This window comes from Amblyomma mixtum, chromosome 4 (genome assembly GCF_055824585.1).
Source record: "Amblyomma mixtum isolate Tamu chromosome 4, ASM5582458v1, whole genome shotgun sequence".
In the NCBI taxonomy this organism is placed as follows: domain Eukaryota; kingdom Metazoa; phylum Arthropoda; class Arachnida; order Ixodida; family Ixodidae; genus Amblyomma; species Amblyomma mixtum.
In genome coordinates this window covers 152,734,664-152,760,087 of record NC_143015.1, presented here as the reverse complement: position 1 = coordinate 152,760,087, position 25,424 = coordinate 152,734,664, and the positions used below count along the sequence as shown (strand labels likewise).

General features: G+C 49.3%; 1 protein-coding gene across 4 annotated transcripts; it reads left to right on the top strand.

Moving 5' to 3' along the window:
* Positions 1-3,216: 3,216 nt before the first annotated feature.
* On the top strand, positions 3,217-24,878 carry LOC149348808 (uncharacterized). 4 transcript variants are annotated; one of them, XM_089588367.1, is made up of 13 exons: positions 3,217-3,466; positions 8,558-8,752; positions 8,998-9,078; positions 9,746-9,828; positions 10,539-10,672; positions 12,071-12,177; positions 14,326-14,418; positions 16,759-16,858; positions 17,566-17,702; positions 19,109-19,263; positions 21,914-22,128; positions 23,128-23,241; positions 24,739-24,878. In XM_089588367.1, the coding sequence occupies exons 9-13, from the start codon at positions 17,691-17,693 to the stop codon at positions 24,747-24,749; spliced, it is 507 nt and encodes a 168-aa protein (XP_089444493.1). In that variant the 5' UTR covers positions 3,217-3,466; positions 8,558-8,752; positions 8,998-9,078; positions 9,746-9,828; positions 10,539-10,672; positions 12,071-12,177; positions 14,326-14,418; positions 16,759-16,858; positions 17,566-17,690; the 3' UTR covers positions 24,750-24,878. The 4 variants fall into 4 exon arrangements, with proteins under 4 accessions (XP_089444493.1, XP_089444492.1, XP_089444495.1 ...); XM_089588366.1 differs by having other exon boundaries at positions 9,746-9,841; XM_089588368.1 differs by lacking the exons at positions 3,217-3,466; positions 8,558-8,752; positions 8,998-9,078; ... (2 more) ...; positions 12,071-12,177; positions 14,326-14,418 and adding an exon at positions 16,540-16,593.
* The last annotated feature ends 546 nt before the right edge of the window (positions 24,879-25,424 follow it).

Sequence of the window (25,424 nt, the reverse complement as noted above, 5' to 3'; positions counted from 1 at the left end):
GTGGCAGATACGCGGCACTGCAGCTATAGGGCGCAGCGTTCACTGGGTGAGCAAACCGTAGCGATCAACCATTAACTGCCACCCGTCAGGGTGGGTGCACTACTGTCCAGCGTCCGGAACGCGCTCAACGTTAAGATGCTTATAGTTGCCCGGCACGCCATATTAAGGCGAAAGCCTTTAATGCCTCATACTGTCCTTAGCAGACGCGTCGGGGGCCGTGTCGACAGACGCGTCGGCAGGAATTTCGACATACGCGTCGGCAGCCGGGTCGACAGACGCATCGGCAGATTTGTCCGCCTTTCGGCGTCACTGCTTAAAAAGAAACTGCGCCGAGGGTGGGAATCGAACCAGGGCCTTTCGCATTTGAAGAGGAGACGCTACCACTCCGCCACGAAGGCTCAAGGTTCCAACATAAATAAAAACGCATCTAGTGAACGCATAGGTCTCATAAATAAAATAAAAGTAATAAAGTCAAGAAAAGGAAAATAAAAATAAGAAAATAACCAAAAATAAAAACAAAATAAATTAGGATATGAAAATAAAAATAAAAAACAATAAAAACAAGATATGAGCAAAAACAAAAAGAATATGAAAAATAAAAAGTAAATAAAAACAAACAGTGTGCCAGTAAACGCTTTCGCCTTGCAGCACCTTAGCGAGCCAAAGTGCCCCCTGAATTTTTTGCTCTCTAACCAGGTTCGGCAGTAGAACCGCACCGTTTTATTGCATAGAATGTCGGGATTTAGGGCAGGTGGGTTGTTGCGGCCCCCTGTGTACATGAAACGAGTGCCAGTTGAATGGTCTTGTCTGGCCTTCCGAGGAGTTGGTTCCAACCCTCCTCGGAGAGAGCTGGCAATCAGGTTCGAGGAGGCGGGTGTACCGCAAAAAAACCACAGGAAGTTCGCCTGGGTAGCGATTTCTGGGTAGGCAAGACCGTCTGGATCCGTTCGACAGGTGGGGCTAAAATTGGTTTTGAGGAAAGAAAATGGTGGAGTAACTGTCTCACATATCTCGGTGTACACCTAAATCGAGCCGTAAGGGTGTACCGCAAAAAAACCACAGGAAGTTCGCCTGGGTAGCGATTTCTCCCTGATCACAGATTGGGCAGCCAGGTTCGCATTCCCCGTCAGCGATGAGTGAAAGTCTAGAATGGCTAAGGATCGAGTGTGTCTGCAACCTGTGGAGCAAGGTAGCTTGAGCACGATTTAAGTCCGGCTGGGGAGGCGGGAACTGGGTCTCGTCCCTCTGTGAAGGTTGGTGATTTCCGCAAAGGTCTGGGAAGCCTAGGCAAGACCGTCTGGATCCGTTCGACAGGTGGGGCTAAAATTGGTTTTGAGGAAAGAAAATGGTGGAGTAACTGTCTCACATATCTCGGTGTACACCTAAATCGAGCCGTAAGGGTGTACCGCAAAAAAACCACAGGAAGTTCGCCTGGGTAGCGATTTCTGGGTAGGCAAGACCGTCTGGATCCGTTCGACAGGTGGGGCTAAAATTGGTTTTGAGGAAAGAAAATGGTGGAGTAACTGTCTCACATATCTCGGTGTACACCTAAATCGAGCCGTAAGGGTGTACCGCAAAAAAACCACAGGAAGTTCGCCTGGGTAGCGATTTCTCCCTGATCACAGATTGGACAGCCAGGTTCGCATTCCCCGTCAGCGATGAGTGAAAGTCTAGAATGGCTAAGGATCGAGTGTGTCTGCAACCTGTGGAGCAAGGTAGCTTGAGCACGATTTAAGTCCGGCTGGGGAGGCGGGAACTGGGTCTCGTCCCTCTGTGAAGGTTGGTGATTTCCGCAAAGGTCTGGGAAGCCTAGGCAAGACCGTCTGGATCCGTTCGACAGGTGGGGCTAAAATTGGTTTTGAGGAAAGAAAATGGTGGAGTAACTGTCTCACATATCTCGGTGTACACCTAAATCGAGCCGTAAGGGTGTACTGCAAAAAAACCACAGGAAGTTCGCCTGGGCAGCGATTTCTGGGTAGGCAAGACCGTCTGGATCCGTTCGACAGGTGGGGCTAAAATTGGTTTTGAGGAAAGAAAATGGTGGAGTAACTGTCTCACATATCTCGGTGTACACCTAAATCGAGCCGTAAGGGTGTACCGCAAAAAAACCACAGGAAGTTCGCCTGGGTAGCGATTTCTCCCTGATCACAGATTGGACAGCCAGGTTCGCATTCCCCGTCAGCGATGAGTGAAAGTCTAGAATGGCTAAGGATCGAGTGTGTCTGCAACCTGTGGAGCAAGGTAGCTTGAGCACGATTTAAGTCCGGCTGGGGAGGCGGGAACTGGGTCTCGTCCCTCTGTGAAGGTTGGTGATTTCCGCAAAGGTCTGGGAAGCCTAGGCAAGACCGTCTGGATCCGTTCGACAGGTGGGGCTAAAATTGGTTTTGAGGAAAGAAAATGGTGGAGTAACTGTCTCACATATCTCGGTGTACACCTAAATCGAGCCGTAAGGGTGTACCGCAAAAAACCACAGGAAGTTCGCCTGGGTAGCGATTTCTGGGTAGGCAAGACCGTCTGGATCCGTTCGACAGGTGGGGCTAAAATTGGTTTTGAGGAAAGAAAATGGTGGAGTAACTGTCTCACATATCTCGGTGTACACCTAAATCGAGCCGTAAGGGTGTACCGCAAAAAAACCACAGGAAGTTCGCCTGGGTAGCGATTTCTGGGTAGGCAAGACCGTCTGGATCCGTTCGACAGGTGGGGCTAAAATTGGTTTTGAGGAAAGAAAATGGTGGAGGAACTGTCTCACATATCTCGGTGTACACCTAAATCGAGCCGTAAGGGTGTACCGCAAAAAAACCACAGGAAGTTCGCCTGGGTAGCGATTTCTGGGTAGGCAAGACCGTCTGGATTCGTTCGACAGGTGGGGCTAAAATTGGTTTTGAGGAAAGAAAATGGTGGAGTAACTGTCTCACATATCTTGGTGTACACCTAAATCACGCCGTAAGGGAAGGGATAAAGGAGGGAGTGAGAGAAGAAAGGAAGAAAGAGGTGCCGTAGTGGAGGGCTCCGGAATAATTTCGACCACCTGGGGATCTTTAACGTGCACTGACAAAACACAGCACACGGGCGCCTTCACCTCCTTCGAAACGCGGCCACCGCGGCCGGGTTCGAACCCGGAAACTCCGGCTCTGTAAGCCACGTGGTGAAAACTGACGTGTCCAGCCATTGCCTCCTCTCTATATTATAGAAGGCAATGGAGGAGGCCATTGCCTCCTCAATGGAGGCCATTTCCTCCATTGAGGAGGCAGTGGTCAAGCTAACAGCGCCACCTACAACAGCGCCACCTGAGCCCGAGGCCGCCAGGCTGACGTGTCAGTCGATGGTAAGCGGGTGCACTTGCCTTACACCATTGATACCACCGGCGGGGCTCGGAAGCGTTGCTTTTACGGCTTTCCTCGTCCGTACCCGCTACCAACGCACGGACTTGAGTCGGTGCGTTCGTCAGAGCCTTTCATGCGACAGGGTAAGCAAGCAATTTTTTTTTTCCGACCTAGTGTTTTCAGTTGGGTTGGTTTATTGGTGTTTAACGTCCCAAAGCGACTCAGGCTATGAGGGACGCCGTAGTGAAGGGCTCCGAAAATTTCGACCACCTGGGGTTGTTTTCGCCTCCAGAATTTCGCCTCCAGCGAATTTCGACCGTCGCGGCAGGGACGCAGCCCACATCTCAGTGAACTTGTCCTAGGCCTCGCTTCCTACTGGTGGATCGTATGCAGTGATTAACATTGAAGAGTTTCCCGCGAGTGTCTTATGCTTGAGCAGCCGGAATTGCCGTGCCTAATGACGAGTGCAGATAGTTCTTTTCATGTTGGTACTTGTTCTCTCTTACCTGAAAGACGCGGGTTCAATCCCGGCCGCGGCGGTCCAATTTCAATGGAGGCGATATTCTAGGGGCCCATGTACTGTGCGGTCAGTGCACGTTAAACCTCAGGCGGACGAAGTTTCCGGAGCCCCTCACTCCGGCGTTCCTCATAACCTGGGTCGCTTTGGGAGGTTCAACCTCATAACCCATAAACCAAATCACCTGTGACCTGCGTAATGCCTCTGAATTATGCTGTTTTGTATCGAACGCCGTGTATTTCAATGGCTTGTGTGGAATTGTCGCCCGCGTCTTACGTTCTCTATGTTCTCTCGAACGCCCAAGTACTGTTCTCGAAATGCGTCTGAATTCTGCTGCTTAGTATCAAACACCGTATGTTTCAATCGCTTTTGTGGAATTGTCCCTCGCGTCTTACGGTCTAATTTTGGCGGACGTGCAAGCAGAGTTTTCTAGTGTTCCTGCGCTCTGCGTCTCTTTGGTTGCTTCGGGTTTAGTGAAGGAAGCCTGAGCCTAGCGGACTATTCATATGCTATATACTGTGCAGCTGCAGCTCTTTTCGTGTTCGAAGTTGTGAGGCTTAAGTTTAAAGCTCTCCTTATCGCGCATATTTTCCTATCGCGTGAAAGTACTGTTTTGCCGCGTGTTTGTTCATGCGCAAATTTTTTCTTGCGTTTGCGTTGAGTGGACTAGACGGACGGTTTTGCTGTCCATTTTATAGCTTGGAATGGTTGATAGTTACCTACAGTCTCTTGAGAGAGCAGGAGAGGCCTGCCTCCACAGACTTAGGACTACCTTACTGGCTCGACAGATAAAAGTCCCTTGAACCGCTGCTATACGGAAGAAAATGTTCGTGTGGATCAAGCTCATAACGGCGACTAGGACGTTGCAGAAGATAACAAAAAAAGTTCCATAAAAAGTTATTCACGGTAACGCAAACAATTTGATCACTAAAACATTGGCGTGGAACAGCTGAGAGATAGGCTCCTCACAAATGGCGAACGCGCGAGTTTTTCTTCTAAAAAAAAATACCCGCGGGGAACTTACACGCTAGTTATGCGAGAATCAATTCTACTCTCATTCTATTCTAATTTCATTCCAATTCCATTTCAATTCTTTTCGAATTCTCTTAGAGTTCAACTCGAATCGTATTCTATATATTTGTAGTTGAAGTTGTACTAGTATCTCTTATTAATTAGCATTTCGTATTTCCTCTCCTTTATTGACGTCAGATCGTTCCCGCACGTCGTGATTTTTTTGAAGCGGACACTTTTTGGGCGATGCCGTGTTTTCAAGTCGATGTAAACATCGATTGCTTTAACATTAAATAATATTTTCAGAAACCTGAAAACGTTTCCTATTGCCCTATTTCCTATTGCAACCGCAACATCAAAAGAAACAAAATTTGGAGGACGCTGAAGCTTCGCCTTTAAGAGAGGAACGTGACTGCTTGTTGCAACGCTGCTAGGGCGTGCACGGAACGCCATCGTCCGTTCGGCGCGACGCCTTGCCCATTGGACGAATCTAAAATTGGTTTGGTTAATGGGGTCTGCCGTGCGAAATTGACTCCGGCTATGAGGGACGCCGTAGTGAAGGGCTCCGGAATTTTCGGTTTGGTTTATTGGGTTTAACGTCCCTAAGGGACTCAGGTTACGACAGACGCGGTAGTGAAGGGCTCCAGAAGTTTCGACCACCTGGGGTTCTTTAACGTGAACTGACATAGCACAGTACATGGGCCTCTAAAATTTCGCCTCTATCGAGAGTCGACAGCCGCAGCCGGGTTCGCACCCGCGTCTTTCGGGTCTGTAGCCGACCACCATAAGCACTGAGCCTCCGCGGCGGATCGGAAATTGGTTTGAGGAAGGGAAAATGACGCAGTAGCAGCCTCACTTATCTTGTTGTACCCCCGAACCGCGCATGCTACGCAGCCTCCGATTATTGGTCGCCGGTTCCCCCGATTATAGGTTGCCACTTCGAATTCTTTCCACGAGCTGGGCTCTAACTTACTAGTACGTTTATGGTGCACGAAACGCTGAGTCGTATGACCGCATCCGGAACATTCTGCGGCAAGCGGTTGGCATGATAGTATTATTTCCGACGTCCGGTGTAACTACTACTACTGCGACGACGCCGATGGCTTTAGGACCGAACGAGCTTTTACTCTGCCGCGCAATACGCTTCCCTATTAAGGCGAAAGCCTTTAATGCCTCATACTGTCGTTAGCAGACGCGTCGGCAGGAGGGTCGACAGACGCGTCGGCAGATTCGTCCGCCTTGCGGCGTTAAAAGGCTCAAGGTTCCAGCATGAATAAAGGCGCATCTAGTGAATGCATGGGACAATACACAAAAAATGCACAAAATACACAATACACAATACACAAAATAAGACAATACACAAAAATAAAAACAAACATCAGATGTGGAAATAAAAAAAACAATAAAATTAAGAAAATGAGCGAAAATATATAAAAACAAAATATGAAAAATAAAAAAGTAAATAAAAACAAACAGTGGCCAGGCAACGCTTTCGCCTTGCAGCACTTTAGAGAGTCAAAGTGTCCCCTGAATTTTTACTACGTGTTCTTGCCGAAAGGTCTTGTATGCTCGCATCTCCACACCAAGGGAGCCACTCAAGGCGCACACAAGCAGTGCTTTTCTCACAAGCCAGACGTGAGAAATTACTTTTCATTCTGATTTCTAGCGGCGTCACTGAGCCTGAGGCCCTGAGCGACGACTGACTTGGGGAATTGGTAGGTGTTAATACGAAAACACGCACAAATGATGCTTTTGTTTTTACAGCGAAAACTCTGTTAAGTTTGTTATAAGCCATACAGCGGGCACAACGGCAGCAGTAACGCTTTAGGCGTAACGTTGCGCGAACTAGTTTTGCATTTTCTTAACTGGGCGGTTCGAGTGTCCACGCACAAAACGAACGAGGAATGCTCCTTTCCTCGAAACCAAGGGAGTGCTTATACAGACAGATTGATTCCCAGACTCGCCTCATTCGCAGTAAGACGTTCAGCTGGGTTTGAGTGGAGACATAACTGGCTCATTTTGCCGGTGGACAGCTCAGCCGCGCCGTGAGTAACCCGAACGCCTAACTATATAAAAGCTCGCTTCCAGCTAGCGTTCATGTTCTACAGCGAAAGCTCTGCTACGTCTCCCAAGGTCAGTCTTGATGCGCGTTTGACATTGAGGTCCGTAGCGCGGGCAAACCACGCGACTCACCAAGCAGAGGCGCATCTGCGCGAGCTCGCCGGCTCATTGGCTGTGATACCACGCGATTAACAGAGGCTATGATGGGAGAGGCGCAGCTTCGTGCGCTAGCCGGTTTCGCCGTTGCGATACCACGTGACTGGGAGAGGGTGCAACATTTGCTGCGTCGGCGGTTTCTCCTTCAGCTTCGCCATGGATGAGGCGCGCGCCAGACCGTGTGTGTCAGCTCTTGGGCATCGCCGTCAAGCCGCGTCCGACCATCCAGTTGATACAGCTCGCCGAGAATGTGTACTGCAGAGGACGCGAGCTAAACGAGCCGCTGAAACCGAGGAGCTAAGAGAGCTAGACTTGCGAATCACTGGAACAGCTTTTGCTCTAAGTTGAGAAGAGTTAAACCGCACCAAATTTTTGTCTCTCACTTGGTCGAGGTGTCAGCGGCAAAGTAAACCAGTTACGCGCCTCCCCTGTCCAGAGATCCAGCGGAGGGTCTAGGCCACTTCTAGCAACGTGCCCAAACTGCGAATGAAGCTGGTCTGGGAAGTAGACTGCAGTTTACTTGAACAAAGCGGGCCCAGGGCTGTGCCGGGAAGGATTGAAAGGGGCAGTCCATGATGCAGATCAGTGCTCGGAATCTGGCGTGTGTCTCTGGTTGTGCCCAGCGCTTTCTAGTCTCGTCATGAACTCCACTCGCCAGCAAGCCTCGGCAACCGCGTTTGAACCTTCCCGTCCCTTTAGTCGCTGCACGGCCCAGGTGCCCACCGACAAAATAAGCCAGTTATGGGCCTTTCCTTTACTCGAAGGGAGTGTGACTCCGAAAACGTTGCTGGGAGCTGCATAGCCGTATTTTGTTGGACCCGTGGAATCCGGGAACGTCGTCGAACTAAGAGTGGAAGCGGAAGAACGCTGAGTATGCATGTGACGTTGTAGTAGAAGTAAAAACTTTCGAGATCAGTGCGGCTACCTGCACTGGAGCATATCGACGTTCGTGGCTATTCAGACGTCCATGTTCGATATCGACCTCCATAGCTACTTCGACGTTTAAGCGCATTTTCAGGGTTTCTTCGTGTTTAATCAACTGATTACACCTCGTTAACCAAATATTTCCCAGGGCAATATTTTATCACACACTATCTGTCGCATTCACACTTTCACCGATCTTCAGAGAACGACGTAATCCTGCGGAATTCTAGAGACCCGTGTACTGTGCGATGTCAGTGCATGTTAAAGAACCCCAGGTGGTCGAAATTTCCGGAGCCCTCCACTACGGCGTCTCTCATAGCCTTAGTCACTTTGGGACGTTAAACCCCATAAACCAACCAACCAACCCAGGTGGTCGAAATTTCCGGAGCCCTCCACTACGGCGTCTCTCATATACTTAGTCGCTTTGGGACGTTAAACCCGACAAAATCAAAATAAAAATCAAACAAAACTGCTAACACTTTTTACTGACCCGACCGTGCCATATAATGCTCTCGCATCAATAAAATTTATTGATCGTTTTGGGTTACTCGGGCGGTCATCCCAGGCCCAGGATCCCGTCCACGGAGGCCGCTTGCCAGGCTTGGCGAATGAGCTGGCGCTGAAACCGTAGCTCTGAGTGAGTCAGCACGTAGAGACGCCCAACTGAACAGTCGCCTGTGAAACGTCCAAACGGGCCTACAGCGACAAACCACCTCGCAACCAATGCCAGTCAGCTTTCGCTGATCAGCGTGCTAAGGAGGTAAGCTCTGTTCCACATTTTTTTTGTGTGTGTTTATAACGAACACACAACATGCATGCTGATCGGATAATAAAGCCCACACGGAAACTATCATATTCCGCTTGTACGCTCTCTGCGCCACCGAGGATAACTGCGAAAGCTATTGGGGCAGGTCTAGCACCAGCAACTACGAAGGTTGACTCCGGTCAAGCACTAGATCACATGTGGGTCCTACGCGCCAGTCAATGCCACAATCTTTTTTGCAGGTTGCAGCGGCTTCTTCAGATGTAGTACCTGCCTGCTGTTAGCTGCCACTCATCGTATTTGAGCCCAGAATCTGGAGGATGGTGAGTGGTCAGAGCTATAGCCAATGCGTGGCGCCCAGCCGGGCAACATTCTTCAGACTGTAAGGAGCATTGCACCGGTACAAGTTAACATTCGCAGGCATGCTTGGTTGGCAGTGTTGCAAGTATACCTGCATCATCTATCTCGGGTCTGACCCTCACATTACAATGCCATCTTCCGTCTTTTGGCTCCCGGGCTGTTGATGCTGTCAGCGTTCCGCATGCCCGCTAGCTTTTCCGGGCGACGTATTTTCTTGAATAACGCTCAGTTGCCAGACCAGTCGTAGTGTGTATGCCTTCTTTTCTCGTCCTTGATCAATTTGACTGGTTTTGTTCTTAAGCACAGTCAGTAGCATTAGTCTAGAAGTACGATCGAATGACTGACTGATTGTTTGATAAATTGTATTGGATGGTTGATTGCTTGCTTCCTTGATTGGTTTATTGATTGATCGATTGCGCTGTTTTCGTCCGCTAACAGACGCTCGTTGCCAGTGGACTTAGAAGTGCGGAGTTCCTGTTAAGGTAGCGATCGAAAAATATTCAAAATCCCCTGTAGTGCATGAGACTGGCGGACTGTGAGTCTAGGCCTCAGCTGCCTAACTGTGGTATATTACGTTATGTGTCTTTGTGTAAGAATGTTTGTTTCCGTGTGCATCCATGTTTCATGCAGAGGCTAAAAATGGCCACCGTGTCCACCGCTGAGCAACGGGAAAGCGGCGACGCCATTGGCCAGCATGATTCCTGGAGCCCCTGGTGAGAGGAGCGGGTACGTTGCCGCACGTCTGCCCACTGCAGAGCCAAGATTTTAGGGACGATTCCAGGAGGCAGCGGTATTATATACATATATATTGTACTGCAAGCTAAGAGACGGCCGTGTCCCATTCGGATATGAGTGGGTTCCGGATTTTTAAATGGGGCTTTAACGCCCAAAAGCGACTCAGGTTACCAGCGATGCCGTAGTGAAGGGCTGTGGAAACTCCGACCACCTGGAGTTGTTTAGCGTGCACTAACATCGCACAGCAGATGGGCCTCTATAATTTAGCTTCCATCGAAATTAGACCGCCGTGGCCGGGATCGAACCCGCGTCTTTCGGGTCAGCAGCCGAGCGCCATAACCGCTGAGTCACCGCGGAGCCCCGATTCGGATACGAGCGCCATTGTGCGACCTCTGTCACTGAAGCTGATCGCCATTTGCTTTCAAAGTGATAGGCTCTTGCCAACGATAACAATCATCAAAGGCGTAAGTGATGTGTCGCTGCTCTTGTAATCGTACCTAGCGGTTAACAATTATCAATTCAGTCTCCCATCCATGGAGTCGCGATGCTCGCTTTTCACTTAAAAATCCATGCACTGCTCGTTCATAGTGCATTCTTTTATGTACCAGATTATGGCAGTTGTTCAGGCCATGTCTACTTTGCTTGAAGCCGGGGGTCACTACCATACTCTCCCGTTGTAATTGTGCAGTGTTGCCGCCCGGCCGTGTGAAATCCCTTCGTCGCGTCTGGCCCGGATGCCTGCACCCAGTTTCCCCGCGTCAACGGGCAGAGAGTTTGTGCAGAACCAGCCACTACATCGCCATCAACTAGAGGGATGTTGAGGTGCGATGCCTGTTGTTGCCTTCATCGCGGGACACTGCGGATACTGAAGAGCTCCGTGCAGATAAAATTCGCATAGTTTGCTTTTTCATTGCTTATTATAATTGACGATAAAACGCATAACTCCGGCGCCTAATGGTTACTCTTCCTGACGAGGCTAGACCACTTCTGATTGCTTTGTAACTTCCAGCAGGCCTAAATATACGCATTCGTTTTTTTTTTTTTGCATTCTCGGTGTGTCAGACTTCAAATTCTGCGGGTAAATTTCGACGTGCTCGCTCGTGTTTGGAGCATACTACCTCCTACTGGGTAGTTTCGCTCGCATTACTAGCTTGAGTGGTTATTACAAATGAGGCAAATCACACGTGTTACTATCCACCTATCTCAGAGCGGTGTCTCATTCAGATGAACCTCAAACTAACACAGGTGTAGGCAGTTGAGTTGACCATTGGAACCTTGGGTCGGGACAGGCAAGCATTTCAATAATCAAATTGCGGAAATAACTCTTGAAGGGGTGTCGAGGAGGGGGATGGGGAGGAGCTTAGTCCTTGTACAAAGAGAAAATGCGTTTATGCCTTCTTTCGTCGTCGTTCTCGTCGTCGGCAAGCCAGCCGTCATCATTATCATCAGCCGCACTACGCCCACTGCAGGACAAAGGCCTCTCCTATATCTTTCCAATTAACCCTGTCCTGTGCCAGCTTTCGCCACCGTATCCTCGCAAATTTCTTAATCTCCTCCAACCACCCCCTTCTTTGCGTGCCTTCTCTTGGTATCCAGTCGGTTGCCCTTAACGGCAATCGGTTATCTATGGCCCTCGCATTACATTCCCTGTGCCAAGCCTGTTTTTTCTTCATGACTTCGACTAGATTTTTTGATTAACAAGCTTTTGTTTCCTCACCCACTTTTCCCTCTTCGTGTGTCTTAACGTTGCACAGATCATTTCCCTTTTCATAGCTCGCTGGGCTGTCCTCAATTTAAGTTCACCATCTCTATTAAATGACGTGGTTCATACTTGTGTTTTGACAATTTTTCTTGTGAGTGGTATTGAACTGCTTTTAGAAGTTCTCTTTGCATTCTGGTTATTGTTTTCCTTATTAAAGCCACCAGAGAGAAATAGAGAGAGAAATGGACGAAAAGGCAAGGAGGTTAACCAGGCGATGCCCAGTCGGCTACCCTACACTTGCGGAGGGGAACAAAGGGGAAAAAAGGAAAAATAGTGGCAATGAAATGAGTTCTCTAAGTGTCCAGCGACCACTATGTCACGGGGACAGAGGGCGCGCACTGAAAACTTAGATTATAGACGGGATTATAGCCACCAGGAACTGCGAAGGTTGACTGTGCTCTCGCACTAGATCGTATGTGGGTCCTACGCGCTACTCAATGCCACAATCTTATTTGCAGGTTGCCGCGGCTCTTTCCTTCGGATGTGGTACCTGCCTGCTGTTAGCTCCCAGGCATCGTATTTGCGGCTTTTTGCGCAACATTGTGTGTGCTGAACTTGAAGCCTGGTGAGTGGTCAGGGTTGTAGCCAATGCGTGGCGCTCAGCCGGGCAACATTCTTCAGACTGTAAGGAGCATTCCACCGGTACAAGCTAACATTCACAGACATGATTGACGATATAAATATGCTTGGTTATATAAACTGCAGGGTACTCCTTTCACCTGGTAAATGTGTGGGATCTTAGCCTGGCTAACACAGCTGCAGCTGATGGGATGTAAGTCGGTTCTAGACAGGCGTCACGCGATGGTCTTTTATCTGCCACTTCGCCTATTGTACGAACATGCACAAGATGGGTGAATGTCTTGGTCGGCTCAAAAAAGGATAGGTTAAGTTACGCGTGCCGCCGCGTACATCATTGAACCCACTCTCAAGGAATTTTCTTTAATGCATCTTCAACAAACCTCACTGGCCGATATGTTCATAGCCATGGTAGAGCACTGGACATCCTGTAGTGCTGGTACAAGTGTGTGTATCTATACGTCAGTAGGTAAAAGGACCAATATTGCTTCTAGAAGGGCTCTTAATGGGCTTTGAACAGATGACACAGGCGATGTGTACCCCAGCCGAGACAGACCAACTGTGTCCGGGTCAGAGCCAAGGCCGTGTGAGTTCCTGCACTAGACGTCCTCAGTGTACGTTCGATTCGCGACCCGTAGTCGATGTACAGTGAAATTGTCCTAAAAAAATTACTATGCAGGAGAGAGAAACCCTTCGGCTTCCTACCTTCATGTATTTGTTGCAGTGTTCTTTCAAAAAATAATTAAGGGGGCACTTTGTTGACCTAAAGTGCGGTGAGTCGACAGAGGGCCATCGCCCGTTCGGCTCTACGCCTTGCTCGTCTGTAAATTGGTTTTTGAGGGAAGGAAATGTATCTGTTTCACATATATCGATGGACACCTAAACATCGCCGTAACGGGATGGGAGGAAGATGGGAGTGAACGAAGACACGGTATTCACTAGACGCGAATTTGTTCATTCTGAGCCATTAAGCTGGCATGGTGGAGGGGTTAGCGTGCTCGCCTCGTACTACGGAGACCTTGGTTCTATTCCCTAACTCGACCAATTTCCTGCTCGGTTTTATTTATTCATCTGGTCTGACTAGAAAGGTTATTTTGCGAATTGGTTAATTAAGCAATTAACTAAACTCGGTCGAACTTGGAGCATCACTATACGATCAATTTATTTGATTGCATGTCTACTAGCCAAACTACAATTGGCCCCGTTTGAAATTCACGCACTGTGACGTCGCGACCATTTCGACCAATTGAAACAAGGTCAGCCTAGCTACGGCGGAAACTTGAGGTCAGTCTTAGTTAGAGTAGTTTATTTTTGGCAGGATAAGGCTCCAGTGATCAACTTCAAATCGCGTCAGAAAGATGCAGTGCAGAGCATCGTGTCTCGGAAGCCTGCAGCAGGACAATATGAGCAGGTTTTTTGAAAAGTGGGGAGCTTTGAGCAACACACACAGCACCGGTGTGCAAGAGAGTCCGTTGGACAGCTTTAAAGATGAGAATCGCTTTCAAGGCTTCAGCGAATTCGGTTGGGACTCCTGGCTAGGATGCGTTACGTTCTGAAGTGAACACAGTTGGCTGCTAGTCCGCATAAACGGTTAGACGCTCGTTCCACGTATTTCCCAAGCTAATGTTGGGTGAAATTTACGTTTGTAATTCTTCAGTCGTGTCTCACTAACGTACGTATGCGTCTTATTGAGATATGGAAGACTGTCGTGCCACTACCATCACTAAAAGTGACCGCCAATTTTTTTCGAAGTGAAAACTTCACGTTAACACTAACAATCATCAATGACCGAAGTCATATGTCGCTGCTGTTTCGACCATATCTAGCGCTTATCAACTGAGAGCTCGGACTTTCATCCATGGAGTCGCCGTGCTCGATCTTCAGTTGGAAATCCATTTACTACTCGGGCACACGCGTTCTTTTACGGATCTTCCCCAGGAGCACAGCTAATCTGCCCTACATTGGAAATGTATTGGCAAATAGTGGTCTTATGAAGAACCAGAGTAAAACCACCTATTTTCAATATTGGGCCGTCTATCTGGGGTGCTTGGGTTATTATGACGCGGGTACAGGTGCTGCCCACTTTGCTTATAGCCAGAGGTCTTTATCCTGCTGCCCCGCTCTTTTTCTTTTGCAGTGCTGCATTAGGTCGTGTGCAATGCTTTCGTCGCGTCTGGCCCGGATGCCTGCAGCAACTCCCCTCGCAGCAACGGGGGAAACGCCACCAAAGGTAGGAACGTCAGGGTGCGATGCCCGTTGTTCGCCTCTCAGGACGCAGTGCACACAAGCCTGCCTTTCTACAGGGTGTGGTGGGGTGGTGTGGATAGCAGGATGACTGTGCTCTCATATTGGAAAAACATTGGCCCAATATCGGATATACATTGGCAAATGCCGGTTCCTACTATGAACCAGAGATGAAACCATCCTTTTGCAATACTGGGCCGATTACCTGTGCCGCTTGTGTAGCCAGTAGCGCATGCAGGCGTTTGCAGGCTTCATGCACATTTGAGATAACACTTGCATCAGATGACTTTCACGCCAGAAATGGGCACCAGTACTTGGCAGAGAACATGGTGGCTCAGTCTAATGCAAAAGCATATCTAGGCTCATCAGTGGCGCTCGTCTGCCGAGACAGATTCATAGCCAATCCAACACTACCCACATAACAATCCATATATGGGCGAAACTGGCTAATAAGTCCTCCCTTAGAAAAAAAAGCTCAAACGAAAACAAAAATTATAAAAAGAAGGCGAAAATTAACAAAGTAAAGAATTTTAAAAAGAAACGAAATCCAAAAAGAAAAATAACTAAAATAAGATGAAAAAGAATGACAAAAAATGGCTGAGGCTTAGCTTAGGTTAAGCCTAGTCATATGCGAAGCATATTGTCGCCGAGTTGCATATCGAGCGCGCCGCTTGGCTAGACGTTCTTTACGCTCTTCATCAGTCTCTGTAGCACGCCGCAACTTTTGCTTCTCATTCCAACGAGCAGCCCTGTCTCCAGGAGGCATCTCTATCCCGTGTACGCCTAGCAGAGGCAGGCGCACCCCCTTGTATACCGCCGCTCCAGCGTCACGTGTTCACTACAGCGCATCTAGCGGCAGAAGCAGGAAACACATTGGTCGCGACGCCTCGCGCGATGGCGCGAGCTGGGGCCCCGTTTCTCCTATGTCGTTACGTCACGCATCACGTGGTCCTCCTTGATCGGGACGCCTCGCGCGACGGCGCGAGTCTAGGTGGTGATGGCCCAACTCGCGCCGTCACGCGAGGCGTCGTGACCAAGGATGACCACGTGGTGCGTGACGTCACAGCAGATGTGAAACGGCAGCTGGGCCCCCGTTTCTCATCTGCTGTGACGTCACGCACCACGTGGTCATCCTTGGTCACGACGCCTCACGTGACGGCGCGAGTTAGGCCCCCGTTTTTCATCTGCTGTGACGTCACGTATCACGTGGTATGACATGGAGGTCACGAAAGGTCAATGGTAACGACACCGCCGCGCTCGAGGAGCTGGGTTGGGCTATTTTAGTATGCTTCACATAAAAAAAAATATTGGTGTGAGAAAGAGAGGACAGGGAAAGGCTTTCGCACTTCTGCTTTTAAGCAAGACTTAAGTGCAATCTAATTTTCAGACGCTCGCCCTGGAAGGGGTAATTCGATATGAGCGAAAGTTGACCAAGCCCCCCCAAAAAGTGGGCGAAAAGAGGTGCAGCGTCTTCTTTAAAACATATTCAAAGACCTCTTTAGCGATAAAAGTCCCATTTTTATTCTACATTGGACATTAATTGGAGCTGAAACGCATGCAACATGCCCATACAGCGGCTCTGCCACGCAACAACAGTCCTGGTTAGGCCAGACCACTTCCGACTGCCTTGTGACTTCCGGCTGCCGATAATGGCTGCATTTCTTTCAAAACTTAGGTGCGAGAAATTTCGAATTGAGCGGGTCATATCCAACGCGCTCGCTCATATTTTGAACTTGATATTTCCGAACGAGTAAAAATCGGCTTCTTGAGTTGGAAGAGCGCGTTTTTCGGCATAGCACTGGCAGTGGTGTAGCACATCGGAATGCAGGTAAGATGTGCTAGCAGGTTGGCTAACATCAACGCGGGTTCGATCCCGGCCGCGGCGGCTAGAATTTCTTTGGAGGAGAAATTCTAGAGGCCCGTGTACTGTGCGATGTCAGTGCACGTTAAAGAACCCCAGGTGGCCGAAATTTCCGGAGCCCTCCACTACGGCGTCTCTCATAGCCTTAGTCGCTTTGGGACGTTAAACCCCATAAACAATAAATTATATTGGATGGTTGATTGCTTGCTTCCTAGATTGATTGATTGACTGATTGCGCTGTTTCGTGCACTAACAGACGCTCATTGCCTGTGGTCTTAGAAGTGCGGAGTTCCTGATAAGGTAGTGATCGAGAATATGTTCCTGTCGTTAGATTAACCAAATCCCCTGTAGTGCGTGACATTTAAGGACTTCGAGTCTATGCCTGAGCTGCCTACCTTTGGTATATTACGTTATTTGTCTTTGTGTGTGAATATTTGTTTGCGTGTGCATCCATGTTTCATGCAGAGGCTAAAAATGGTCACCGTGTCCACCGCTTTGCGACGGGAAAGCGCCGACGCCACTCGCTTGCGTGCGTGCTTCGTGGAGCCCCTGGTGAGACGAACAGGTACGTTGCCGAACGCCTGTCCTCTGCAGAGCCAAGGTTTTAGGGACGGTTCCAGGAGGCAGCGGTATTATATACAATGCTAAGACATGCAAGCTATCATATGCAAGCTAAGAGACGGCCGTGTCCCATTAGGATATGAGTGGGTTTCGGGCTTTATAGGGGGCTAAACGTCACATAGGCACTCAGGCTATGAGGGATGCCGTAGTGAAAGGCTGCGGAAATTTCGACCACCTGGGGTTGTTTAGCGTGCACTAACATCGCACTGCAGACGAGCGTCTGGAATTTCGCCTCTATCGAATTTTGACCGCCGTGGCCGGGATCGAACCCGCGTCTTTCTGGTCAGCGGCCGAGTGCCATAACCACTGAGCCACCGCCGTGGCCCGATTCGGATATGAGTGCCATTGTGCGACGTCTGTCACTGAAGCTGATCGCCATTTACTTTCAAAGTGATAGCCTCTTGCCAACGGTAACAATCATCAAAAGCGTAAGTGATGTGTCGCTGCTCTTGCAATCGTACCTAGCGGTTACAATTAGCAACTCAGTCTCCCATCCATGGAGTCGCGATGCTCGCTTTTCGCTTAAAAATCCATGCACTGCTCGTTCATAGTGCATTCTTTTAAGTACCAGATTATGGCAGTTGTTCAGGCCATGTCTACTTTGCTTGAAGCCGGGGGTCACTACCATACTCTCCCGCTGTATTTGTGCAGTGTTGCCGCCCGGCCGTGTGAAATACCTTCATCGCGTCTGGCCCGGATGCCTGCACCCGGTTGCCACGCATCAACGGGCATAGAGTTTGGCCACAACCCCCATCCACTACATCGCCATCAACTAGATGGATGTTGAGGTGCGATGCCTGTTGGCCTCATCGCGGTACACAGTGGATACTAAAGAGCTCTGTACAGATCAAATTCCCACAGTTTGCTTCTTCATTGCCTATTATCATTTACGCTAAAACGCATGAAGTCCAGCGCCCACCGGTTAGACTGTCCTGACGAGGCGAGACCCCTTCTGATTGCTTTGTAACTTCCGGCAGGCCTAAATATATGCGTTTTTTTGCATTCTCGGTGTCAGAAATTTGAACTTCTGCGGGTAAATTTCGACGTGCTCTCTGGTGTTTGGAGCGTAGTGTTTCCCACTGGGTAATTTCGCTCGCATTACTGGCTTGAGTGGTTAGTACGAATGATGAAAATCACACTGGTTGCTATCCAGTGATCCGACAGCAGTGTTTCATTCACATGAACCTTAAACTAACGCAGGGGTAGACACGCGAGTTTACCATTGTAACCTTCGGTCCGGACAAGCTGACATTTCAGTGATCAAATTGCGGAAATAACTATTGAAGGGGTGTCGAGCAGAGGGTTTGGGAGGAGCTTAGTCCTTGTATAAAAGGAAAATTCGATTACGCCTTCTTTTCTCATCGTTGCTCAATTTGACTAGTTTTTTTTTTCGCAAGCATATTGGCTAGTGCCAGTTTCTCCAAGTTCGATCGATTGACTGATTGGTTGATTAGAGTTTTGCATGGTTGATTGACTGATCGATTAACAGATCTGCTGACTGATTGATTGGTTGGTGGAGTCAATGGATGACACTGACTGTTCAGCAGATTGGTATACTGATTGACAGATATATTGAGTGACTGGTTTTCCTCTTAAGAAGATGCACAAGCGGCACTTTTTACAAGTTCAGTTGACTGACTGATTGATTCATTGGATAGCTAGAAGAAGATGCAGATGTGGGGCTTTCTACACATTCAATTGGCTGACTGATTTATTGGATAGCTGATTTATTGTTTGGCTTTGAAATGCACAAGCGGCACTTTCTACAAGTTAATTGACTGACTGATTGATTTATTGGATAGATGGTTGATTGATTGACTGATTGGTTGGTTGATGAAGAGACTTTTTTTGGCTGATTGATAGGCTGACAGACTGGCTGATTGATCGACTGATTGACTGACTGACTGTGATTGATTGATTGAAAATTAGTGCATGCCGCTCACTGAAATAGTAGTTTTGTTGTCTGCTAACAGACGCTCATTGCCTGTGGTTCAAGGAGTATAGAATTTATGCTCAGCTGGCGCTACAGTTAGAACAAATTCTAGTGCCTGGCGTACGAGTAACCAAATCACATTTACTTAATGGCATTTGAAGGGCTTAGTCTACGCCTCGACCGACTAACTCGATTATCTTACGTAATTCTTCGTGGTTGGAGTCCAGCGCTTGTTCGCGTGTGCATCCATATTTCCGGCAGAGGCTGAAAATGGCCACCGTGTCCCCCTCGGCTGGACTCCACTTGCGGACGTGTTTCCTGGAGCCGCCTGGTGGGACAAAACAAGCGGCGCCGACCCTTGCACACTGTCGAGCAAGATTTTGCCGCCAATGTACCCAGTCTGGTGCAAGCCCTGGGTAAGGAGGACGCGCGGTTTATTTTTACTTTTATGCTACACATTTTACAGCTGTTCGGTTGAAAAGCCGTCGGCGTCGCAGTTGCAGTGTTCGGCAGCGTGGTTGTCAATTTCTGCGTGTAATTTTCATTTTTCCATGGGTAGGATATACGTAGCGAAAGATTGCGACAAAGCTAGCGAAGCGAGCGGAGGCGAGAGCAACGACGAGGCAAGCGGTGTGACGTCATGCCGAACGGCAGCGGCCGCTCCACGGCGGGGCGCACGGTGTGACGTCATGGCGGATGGCGCGGCGAGGGCGCGGCGTCCGCCAGCTGCGGTGGTTGCTAGGCAACGGCTCAGGGTCAGTCTCTGTGCCTCCTGGGAGCACCACCACAGCGAAATCGCGAGTTCATGGCCAATGTAGATTTCGCTACAAAAGTGGACACGCATAGCTGGCTAACTGGGTCAGTGGATACCTCAGTCGCGCTTTCAGGTACATGGCAGTGATGACCACCTGCCGATATAGTGCGCTTTCGAACTACATTTCGTACTTATCAATACTAAAAAAAATGGCTGTGGCTTAGGTAAGGTTAAGCCTGGACATCTCGAAGCGAAAAGCTGCATCAAGGCGGAGGAGGAGCCGCATGTGTAGTGAATACGGTGCTGTCTTAGAAGGTTGCTTTCGAGACACGTACTGTGGCGTGCATTCCTCTCGGGTGTACACCAAGATATGAGAGATAGGCATTTGCTTTCATTAAAAGCAATTTTCATTTCATTTCTTTTTCCTCCAGGCCCTTACGACGCGGTTCGGGTATCCACCGAGATATGAGAGAGGCAGGAGTCGTTTCCTTTCCTTAAAACCAATTTTCTTTTCATTTTCCTTCCCTTATGGCGCTGTTCGGGTGTCCACCGTGACGTCACGCAGTTCCCGCATGCGCACCTGTGGCTTTTTCTGACGACGAGGCCCACGGTAGCCTCGGTGTTGACTAGCCTAGTGAAGCGTTTCGCTTCGAAACGCCTGCCATTTTTTTTTAACTTATTACGTGTCAGGCGCGTTCGGGCAGGTTTTTTGAAGCGAAAAGCTTCACTAGGCTCGTCAACAACGCGCTTCGCGTGAGCCGTATCCCCTGGACTGACGTCACGCATCCCCCGGACTGACGTCACGCAGTCGCAGGCTACTGCGCATGTGCGCCGCCGCTTCTCCTCCTCGCCATCGTTTGACCTTTCGTATCTCGGTGGACACCCGAACCGCGCCGTAAGGGAAGGAAAATGGAAAGAAAATTGGTTTTAAGGAAAGCAAACGACTCCTGCCTCATATCTCGGTGGATACCCGAACCGCGCCGTAAGGGCCTGAAGGAAAATGAAATGAAAATTGCTTTTAACGAAGGCAAATGCCTCTCTCTAATATCTTGGTGTACACCCGAAAGGAATGCACACCACAGTGCATGTCTCTAAAGCAACCTTCTAAGACAGCACCGTATTCACTACACGCACGGCTGCTCCTCCGCCTCGCCGGAGCTTTTCGGTTCGAAATATCCAAGGGATGTGTGTTGTGGTCAATAGATGCTTCTGGTTATAATTGCGTAGAGAATTCCGTAACCCTGTTTTAGCCGCCGCAGTGATTCACCAGTTTTATTGCTCGGTTACTGACCCGAAAGACGCGGGTTCTATCCGGGCTGCGGCGGTGGAAGTTGGATGTAGGTGGAATTCCAGAGGGCCATGTACTGTGCGAGGTCAGGGAACGTTAAGGAATCCCAGGTGGGCGAAATGCCCGGAGCCGTTCACTATGGCGTCCCTCATAGTTGCTAGTGGCTGTTTATTTGGTAATAAAATGTGGCAAGATTCAACTTGAAGGAACAGATGTTGCTAGCCGCGGCATCTGCCATCGAAACCTGAAGCACCTGAACTGCGGCTAGCGGGAATAAAACGACAGTGAAAGGGAAAGAAAAGGGGGGAGCAATAGAAGGGATAGAGGTAGGGCGGAAGTGTACACCATGTACAAATACAGGATATTAAAATAAAATAAATGGGGGGTTCCGCGCCGCGTAAGGTTGTCGAGAGCCAGAGTCCCTTTCGGACGTTAACTTCTCGCAATCCAAACTATCATTTAGCTCTGCGCTGACCCTCATATAACAATGCCATCTTGAGCCTTTTTGCTGCTAGGCTGTTGATGTTCGATGCCCTGCGGATACCCTGCTAGCCTTTCCGCGGGGGTGGGGGGCGGAGTTGAATAACGCACAGTTGCCAGTCCAGTCGTAGTGTGTATGCCTTCTTTTCTCGTCCTTGATCAATTTGCCTATTTTTTCCCTCAGCCGTAGTCATTAGTGGCAGTTTATAAAAGTTCGATCGAATGACGGACTCAGTGATAGGTTGATAAATTGAATTGAGTGGTTGTTTAATAATGGGATTGATTAATGGACTGCTTTACCTATTGATTAATTGATTGACTGACTCATTGGTTATTTGATTGCACTGTTTCATGCACTGTCAGACGCTCGTGCCTGTTTTCTTAGAAGTGCGGAGTTCCTCTTCAAATAGCGATCGAAAAATATCTTCATGGCGTCACATATTAAAGTACTGTGAGTCTGTGCTTGAGCTGCCTGACTTCGGTATACTGCGTTTTTCGTCATTGGGTGCGAGTGTGTGTTTGCGTGTGCATCCGTGTGTTCCAGGCAGGGGCTGAAAATGGCCACCGTGTTCACCGCGGGCGACGAGCAAACGGCGACCCCCATTGGAACCGCTGCTGTGCAAGGTGTGCACGCTTCGATCGCCTGCCCGCTGCACAGCCAAGGTTTTGGGGCCGACGTACCCAACCGTGGCCCGATGAATCGACAGCAGCCAACGGGCGCTGGAGCTGTATCAACCCTGCGTGTGATGCAAGCGATGGGTGAGGACGACGCAGGGCATATTGCTGCTTTTTCAGTATGATCGTAATGTGATCAATGCCCCGTCAGGGAGATTTGTTCTGATGTCCGGTGCCTTATTAGTGTGTTTATTTTATCCCACGCGCTGTGTTTAGTGTACAATGTACTGTTTTCACAGCTGTAGTCTGGCGGCGGAGTAGAACTTTTGTTGCGAAAGCGACACAACGCGAGTCGCACAGCCATTTCGCGGAGCTGACGGAAGGCCATACTGCGCATGCGCGAGGAGCAGTGACGTCACACGGCGCACAGCTGGCGCGCCGCCTGGCGACGGAAGCCGCGATAAGCACTGCAACTTCGCCTGTCTTTAGTCGCGGAAGCCCAGGGCCCCGCCCCTTCAGCCTGCGTGCCAGAGGCGGGGAGTAGGGGGCCTCCTACATCGGTGAAAAGTAAAGTTCTACTACTACAACGACTACTACTGGCGCGCCGCCGCCGCGCTCGCCAGTTGCGCATGCGCAGTAGCGGCACCTAGCTAGCGTGCCGGGGCCGCCGCCGCTGCCGCGCGCTCTCCATCGCCTCTCTCTCTCTCCTCGTTGCTTTCGCAATCCTCCAGGTTTAACAAGAGGTAAACCACTGCCAATTTTTTCCATTTTAATTCATCAGCCAAGTCTCACTAAGAGACGGCCGTGTCCCATTCAGAGTGACCGTCGTGCGGCCACGGTCACTGACGCTGATCGCCGATTATTTTAAACGCGATGACTTCGCGCCAGCGCAACCAATCATTAACGACGTAAGTCATGTGCCACTGCTTTTGCTGTCGTACCTAGCGGTTATCAGTAGGAACTCGGTCAACCATCGGTGGAGTCGCGGTGTTTGCTTTTCACTTAAAGATGCATTTACTGCTCGGGCACAGCGTATTCTTGTAAGGATCAGATTACGGTAACAGTTCAGGCCTTGTTCATCCACTTTGCTTGAAGCCGGGGGTCACTACCATGCTCTCCCTTTTTATTTGTGCAGTGTTGCAGCCCGGCCGTGTGCAGTACCTTCGTCGCGTCTGGCCCGGATGCCTGCACCCGGTTTGCCTGCAGCAGCGTGCCCAGCATCTCGACCACAACCAGTCACTGCATCGCCACCATCTGGTTGGTTGATTTATTGGTTCATTTTAGTTTAATGTCCCAAAGCGACTCAGGCTACAAGGGACGCCGTAGTGGAGGGCTCCAGAAATTTCGACCGCCTGTGGTTCTTGAACGTGCACTGACATCGACAGTACACGGGCCTCTATAATTTCGCCTCCATCGAAACACGTCCGCCGCGGTCGGGTTCGAACCCAGGTATCCCAGATCGGTAGACGAGCGCCTTAACGGGTGAGCCACCGCGGCGGCTCTTTAGGGATAAAAGTGCTGCACTTCGTTTCTTCATTGCCTATTATAATTGGTGCTAAATCGCATAAAACATCGCGGACGCTATGCATCGCCTCCGGTGACTAACGATTAGGCTGTCCTGACGAAGCTAGACCAATTCTGGTTGTTTTGTAACTACCAGCAGCCGAAAATTGCGGAATATATTTTTGCATTTTCGGTGTGAGAAATTTCAATTTCTGCGGGTCATTTCTGATCTGCTTGCTCGTATTTTGGGCTTAGTATTTTCCACTAGGTAGTTTCGTTCGCATTACTAGCTTGAGTGGTTAGTGCGAATGAGGCAAACCACATGATTGCTATCCAACCATCCAACAGTCGCGTCTCATTCAGACGAACTATAAACTGACACAAGGGTAGACAGGAGAGTTGACCATTCTATTCTTATGTCAGCGCGGGCACGCGTTTCAATCAAGACTGTTTGGAACCCTCTCTTGAAGGGCTTTGTGGAGTGGGATGGGGAGGAGCTTAGTTCTCTTGATGGCAGGCTTTTTGGTGAGGCTGTATAGTCTTTGTGTACAAGGAAAATTCGTTTACGCCTTCTTTTCACGTCCGTGCTCACTTTATTTCTTCTTAAGCATAGTCTCCAGCGCTAGCTTCTAAAAGTTTGACCGATTGACTGATTGATTAGGTGGTGATTGATCGATTAACAAATTTACTTATTGATTGCTTTGTTGGTGGAGTGACTGAATGACACTGATTAAGAGATCGACATATTGATTCACAGATATATAGAGTGATTGGTTTGGATGGTTATAGAGTAGCAAGCAGCAGTCTATAAAAGTTCAATTGATTGAGTGATTTATTGAATGGCTGATTGATAGTTGGACTTACTGATTCATGTCCTAATGAACTGACTGACTGACATGGATTAGCTTTTTGGTGACTCGCATTGATTTATCGACTGACAGACTGACGGACTGATTGACTGAATAACTGACTCATCGATTGATTGATTAGGAATTGATGCATGCCGCCCACTGAAAACGGCATTCGGTGCGTTAACAGTGGCCCATTGGCTGTGGTTCTAGAGGTGTGGAATTTATGCTCAGCTAGCGATCGAGTTGGAACAAACACCGGTACCTGGCGTTAGTGACCAAATCCCCTCTTGTATATGACATTGAAGGAGCGTTCGTCTACGCCTTGGCTACCTAACTCGGGTATTTTACGTAATTTATCTCTGTGTGCGAGTGTCGGTTTGCGTGTGCATCTGTGTTTCAGACAGAGGCTGAGAATGGCCACCGTGTCCACCACGGGCGAGCTGCTCCCCTTGCGGCCCAGTCTCCTGGAGCGCCCTGGTGGGTAAAAAGAAGCAAGCACCAAGCACCAAGCACCGCATCAACCCTATGCCCGGTGCATGCACTTGGTGAGGAGGACGCACGGTTTATTTTTTGCTTTTATGCGAGAGCGTATCCACTCGTTCGGTCGATAAGCCGTCGGCGTCCTAGATGTCGGCACCGTGCCTCGGAAAAAATTTCAGGGGGGCACTTTGTTGACCTAAAGTGCGGTGAGGCGAAAGCCTTAAACGTGGTGTTGCTGCTTGTGTGACTGATGTGTGGTTAAGATGGTAAGCTTCGCCTCTAAGCGTGGAACGCGACAGCGTTTTGCAACGCTACCGAACGCCATCTCCCATTGGTTTTTGAGGAAAGGAAATGCATCTCTCTCTCTCGCATATCTCGCCGTAAGGGAAGGGAGGAAGATTGGAGTTAACGAAGGCGCGGTATTAGCTAGACGTGCCTTTGTTCATTCCAGACCATCGAGCTACCACTGCGCCATGCCAGCTCGGTTTGGTTTATTGGGGTTTAACGTCCCAAAGCAACTCAGGCTATGGTGCCTTTGTTCATTCCAGACCATCGAGCTACCACTGCGCGTGCTAGCTCGGTTTGGTTTATTGGGGTTTAACGTCC